A 6,000-nucleotide genomic window follows, 5' to 3' on the forward strand; every position below is an offset into this window, starting at 1 on the left:
TAGAAAGGGATAGATCTGATTCTGACCCTAGCGGTCAGTGGCGAGCCAACCGCAGAACTGAACGGACCAAGAGCCTGGTGTGGCCAGCTGTGGCATCTTTGGACCTATGATCATCATCATATGCCTCCATTTTAAATACAGATAAGAACACAACCTACCCGGGTAGTGAAGAGAACACATATATATACTTCAAGAAACACACACAAACACACTGAGAACTTCCATGGACTCTTTCCTCAATTGAGTTATTTATTTTGAGTTTATGGTGCACTGTGCATTCCGGAAGCCGGCTTAGATAGGCAGGGATTGTAAATAATTTATTTATTTTTTATAATACATTTTATAATACATTTTTAAATGTACCTGTTTTGTGTTGTCTGTTTTCTGCTAACATTTGACTCTTTTAGGCTCCGTAGTCGTATCTAGCGCTTCTGATACTAGCCCAGATCTCATTTACCAATACTTAAATTAGTTATTAATTACACTAATTTGAGAAAAGGGGTTACACTATTTTTAACAAAAAAGCTAAATCACACCAAAATAATTCAGTGTACAATTATAAAACAAATGGATAATGCTCTCATTTTCCCTTTCACAAAAAAACACAGTTCAAGTCAACATCTTTACAATTTTTTGCAATTACCTGTTTTACAGTGTTTATATTATGAACAATCTTAAATGATACCTCCATAATTTTATTGGTGATACAAAATCTTGATGTCTTGAAATTGTGATCTCCAAAAACTAATGGATGAAAGAACATTGGAAATTTGACAAATTGTTCTGAGAAAATTATCATAAATTTTTTTATCTTTTAAAAGTACACCATCCAGTTTAAGATCAAAGTTTGGTTTTTCATCAGCAATGTTTCCTAGCAAATAAATCAGTTCTGTGGGACTATCATATATTCCTTGATGGGTATATACTTTTTTTTTTTTTTTGAGAATTCTAAGTGAGTGAATAAATGGCCATTGCTGTTAAAGAGTTGTGAAACAAAACAATGTTTTTATTTCTATACCAGTTAACTATGAAAATTATTTATTTAGTTGTATAATGTATGTATTATTCCAAATTATTTGTGAGGGGAGAAATTGAGTTTGTAAGCAATCACCCATGATAGCAATACCTGTTTGTGAATATGTAAAAGCGTTATGGGAATGTCGCTAATATTAAAATTACAATGGAGAAATTCAATACCACCTACTTTTTCAAAAATAATATTGGAGCTATAATAACATATTTATCTTTGGAACGAATATAGTTTTGAATCCACTTGATTTTAAACATAGATAAACATTTTAAACATATTTCAAAATCAAGTACATTTAGCCCACCTTGGTTAAATGAATTACAAAGTGTTTTTTTTTATTCAAATGCAGAAACGCTATCCTTATCAGAGATCCTGCTCTACCCAGCCCGGTTTCCTGGTCACGTGTCAGGAAGCTTCATTTTAGGAACAAAATATGGTGAATGCAATTAAATTTCTGCTGCCTTTCAAAGGCTTTACATCTGTCCTTTTAATGATTTAAATTACATAAAATTATAACCATTTGTTATAATTTGTTACTATTTTTCATTTATATTATTTGTTTTAATTTCTCTAACCAGGGGTATCCAACCTTTTTTGTGGGCAATGTTACCACAATGGATAAAAAATCTAGAGGCTACTTTTTATACAAGTCTACTCGAAACATATTTTTTTACTTTATTTATTTTACATTATGATATGTTTTAGTATTGTTTAAAATATAAACATGCGTAAACCAAGCCAAGCTAATATATACAATTTATAATAATTAAGTAATACAATAGAGACTATCAAAAGTAAGTGCTTTGACGGTCACCACTTTCGAGATCCTTGCTTTAAACACACAATTTTATGAAATTATAACAAATTCCATCACTTTTACCATGTGATAAACACAAAACAAGCAATACTGTAACTAAAGCGTTATCAAATATACTACCAACTCACCTGCCGACTTCTTGACTTCAATATCTTTTCTTTCAACAGTAATATCAGTCTCCGTAGAGACCGTCAAAAATTGCCAGTGCCGACTATATTTCAAGTCGTCACGGCGGGGTATTGGGTAAAGTTTTCAATTAGCAATAATCGCGCCTCGGATAAACCTCATAGGCTACGATACTGCCACTGCGCAAAGCTAACTTATCGTTAGACTGAAAGAAGAGGTTACCAAAGACCATACCGGTTACCTAAAGGGTAAGATCGTTTAGTATATTTTTCAATCTACGTAAAGTCACTGCTGATATACTCGTGTATTAGAAATACAGCCGTAGAGTTATTTATTTAAATTACTGTGCGTTTACGTGTCTTTTTATATATAAATGTACAAATACTAACTACGCGCGGTGCATGATGGGATGCGAGCCATAAGGCGTGTTTGACGTCACGTGGTATGCTCTTGCAGCGCTGCGCAGAATGATCAGATTATGACATCAGAGAACCGCGAGAGCGATTCAAAAGCTGTCCCTTCGAATAGCCCTCGCGGTACTTCAATGACATAAAAATCCTGACGCGGCTGTACTTTTAAAGCATACTTTAAAAGTCTCATAAATTCCTAAAGAGAGTTTATAAAGCAATTTATAATACAGAGGCAGACGCTTTAAAAAGTGAAGTTTCTCTAGTTAATCTCCAGTGGCAGTTTAATGCAGCTAAATGTGACTTTAACATCTTTACGCAACTACTCGCTTTTAGATGTCATAACTACGAATGACCACAAGAGGGGGATATTCTATCATATTGAACTTGTAATTAAAATTGTTCAGCCTGTTAGATATTAATAAACGTTAATATATAATACAAAAAAATACTGTATTTAAAAACAAACGATTAACGTCTTAATTCGTTAGTAAAGTGTGGCAGATTATTTTTTAAAGTAATATCTGCATCTGATAATGAGGGTTTGGTTTGCTGGGAAGATCACAAATACGATAGGTCCATGTAAAAAATTAATTACGGTCCAAAATTCATTATATAAAAGTTATTATACCATAAACGCAATTTTATACTTTATATATATTTATTTTAAAAAATGTGTGGAAAAAATATATTTGTGTCCTAATTTTAATTAATACCATGAATTCTGTAAACAATCTGTCTGAATATCTGTCTGTCTATCTATCTTTCATGGCATACGCTAAAAAATAACATTCATAATCGTCCGTTTACCTTCTCTCAAATACTGTCAGGCAGCGGGTGATGTGTTATTTCAAGGCGATTGATTATATAATTTGTCATTATGTTTGTGCAAAGATGCCGCCTTGACTGATTTTGTAACAATTATAACAGATGTAGTTCCACCAACAGGCCACTAGAGTAAAAACGTGTAGTTTCACTAGCTCACCACCAGAGGTCGCCATTAACACAAATAATAGATCACCACCAGAGGTCTTTATCACTATTATTCAAGGCTGAAAGTTAAGCTGAAAATTGTTTTACGTATTTCTTCGTCTTCCCTGTCGTTTCCTCTTCTTGCTGTGGATCTTGGATTGCTTAATTTATTTTGTTCATCATTATTTTTCATGAAAGATTTGCATTTGAATAGCGGTTTTATTAATAATCCTAATTACAGTGTGTAATATAAGAATCCATTAAAACATAATCACAAAACAGATGGTGTAGACTAAAAACAGCATAATAAAATGACTATTATAATACAATACGAAAAAGCATAAAAACAAAATCAAATATTTATTTACTTATTATAATTGTTGTATGCTTGTCATTGATCTTGTAAAATATAATAAAAATATTAAAAATGTGGAACATATACATTTGTAATGTAAAGTTTAACAAAATGTCACTGTAAAAATTTGGTCGAAAACCTACACAATAACACAATAAACAAACAAGGAACAAATTTGGAAACAGTGACACAAGGACAATTGAGGCCTACAGATAGACAGGTGAAAATAGCTAACCAAAAGGGACAGGCCTCTAGTCACGTGACAATGCTTGGCCCACCCTCCGGTGTCAGGAACTGCACTTTGGGCACGGAGAGGCCCGAATTGTTGCGGCGCATCGTGTTGTTTTTGCGTATTGAGTTGTTGCGGCGCATTGAGTTCCTTTTGCGCAAAGAGTTCTGATGCGACAGCTCGCTCTTCTGCAGCGTCTGGATTAGGATCGAGGGCTTCTCGTCCAGCTCACGGGCGCTGCAGGGCGGAGTGGCCACCTTGACGGTGTTGCCAAACTTTGAATAGTCCACCGAGTACACACCCTCTTCTTCGGTCACTATTGGCACGAAGCGCTGGCCCCATAGGATTTCCTCGGCCACGTATGAAGTGCGCGCCTGAGTGGTGATGCCCGTGGTCTCCACCACGCCTTCCAGTATGACAATAACCTCTAGATCACTACATGGCAACTCCATGGCCGAGAGATCGTAAAGAGGACTGTCTTTGTCAATGACGTGACATATGATTAAGGGTGCCAATAGGAAGATGTTGTTGCTGGCCACTGCGCTTTCCGTTTGCACGTCGATCTGATGGATAGGTATGACCTCTCCTTCCGGTGTGGTGGTCTTTCGGACCACCTGAAGGCGCACTACAGCATTGATGATCATGCTTTTGCGCAGGTCTCCCACCCGGATCATGAAACACAAGCGGTTGTTGCGCACGGCGATTACAGCTTGACGGCTGAAGATGAGGGTCTCGGCCCGCCGGTGGGATTGGGCTGTTTTCATGAAGATGCAACCGAGCATTATGGCATTAATGATAAGTCCTCCGATGTTTTGTAATATGAGAAGAGTTATAGCTAAAGTACACTCCTCGGTTATCATGCGTCCCCCAAAACCTATGGTGACCTGCACCTCGATGGAGAAGAGGAAGGCAGAAGTGAAGGAACTGAAACAGATGAAGAGACAAGTGTTGGGACGAGACACCAAACAGTTCCTTTTTTTTACTAATATGCCTAAATAATCCACAGACAATAAAAATATTATAAACATTTGACAATTAGATCTATATTTGGATCTGTATTTGTTTGTTTATTCTTAATGATTGCGCACTTGACTGATTGTTGTGATATTGAAAACTTTTTGTTGATAATAAATTCTAGAAAAGTAGTTTTGTAAATATTTTTCACAGTTTTGAATAATTAAAATAACCGAAATATTTAAACCATAAGCTTTGTATGGTGCCTTATATGCGTAAAGTTCTTCACATTTGTTTAAATAAGTTTTATTTTTCATATACTCAACATGACTTCTACTATGCCCTTTATTGTAAATATGACCAAATTTGGACACATTCGTTTCACATTGGTTTGTCTCCATCTCCATAGTCATGCCATGTCCTAACTCTCGTAATGTCTTTAATGTCTTTATTCACTTACTTGACATTTGTGACACATTGCTCTCTGCCAGTACGATTTTTGTCCAAATCCCCGTGCCCAAAAGCCACCAACCACCATAGCATAGCAAACAACAGCCAGCTGCACAGGAAAGTCATGGTGAAGATGACCAGGGTAAAACGCCATTTGAGATCCACCAAAGTGGTAAATACATCCTGTAGAAATCTGCCTTGCTCGCGTATGTTCTTGTGCGCTAAGTTACACGCGCCGCTCTTGGCGATGAAGCGCGCTTTGTTTACGCGATCCCTAAACACGGGTTTGCGGTGAATTCGAGACGCGAGCGCCGGTACGGAGTACTCCTCGGGAATGATACTTTTACGTGGCAGCATTATTTGGGCACGTCAGTTAAGATGGTCAAGAATAACGGCTGTCCAAAAGCGCACCACGACTGTCAAACGCGCAACAGTTTAATAACCATCCTGCATCATTCATCCAACTCTGTTAAAGGAAATAAAGATACTCTATATCTAATAAACTTTAAACTGTTTTAAATCTCTGTTAGGCTATACAAAATAAAGTACGAGACACCAGAACGCAAACTACGAACCGCGTAAAGGTTTCAAAAAAGTATCTTTATGATGATTCCTGTCCTACAGTCTTTGACGCACATGGGCGGTATCACTGTCCTGCTG

The 6,000-nt window shown here is 36.5% G+C and overlaps 1 protein-coding gene and 1 non-coding gene across 2 annotated transcripts; both read right to left on the minus strand.

The window, feature by feature from the left end:
• Positions 1–2,023: 2,023 nt before the first annotated feature.
• Positions 2,024–2,164, minus strand: LOC129432854 (U4 spliceosomal RNA). The gene has a single exon (XR_008640313.1). It is a non-coding gene; the product is annotated as a U4 spliceosomal RNA (small nuclear RNA).
• Positions 2,165–3,700: 1,536 nt separating this feature from the next.
• kcnj8 (potassium inwardly rectifying channel subfamily J member 8) lies at positions 3,701–6,000 on the minus strand. Its single transcript, XM_055190184.2, has 2 exons — positions 5,351–6,000; positions 3,701–4,860 (listed from the first exon to the last, which is right to left on the minus strand). The coding sequence occupies exons 1-2, from the start codon at positions 5,695–5,697 to the stop codon at positions 3,963–3,965; spliced, it is 1,245 nt and encodes a 414-aa protein (XP_055046159.1). The 5' UTR covers positions 5,698–6,000; the 3' UTR covers positions 3,701–3,962.

The sequence above is a fragment of the Misgurnus anguillicaudatus genome, chromosome 1, assembly GCF_027580225.2.
Source record: "Misgurnus anguillicaudatus chromosome 1, ASM2758022v2, whole genome shotgun sequence".
Classification (NCBI taxonomy): domain Eukaryota; kingdom Metazoa; phylum Chordata; class Actinopteri; order Cypriniformes; family Cobitidae; genus Misgurnus; species Misgurnus anguillicaudatus.

Excerpts from the sequence above, each read along its gene's own strand:
- kcnj8 (XM_055190184.2), bottom strand. The coding sequence starts at position 5,697 with ATGCTGCCACGTAAAAGTATCATTCCCGAGGAGTACTCCGTACCGGCG. Across the intron at positions 4,861-5,350 it reads CAATGTGTCACAAATGTCAA|TTCCTTCACTTCTGCCTTCC; the intron begins GTAAGTGAATAA and ends CATCTGTTTCAG.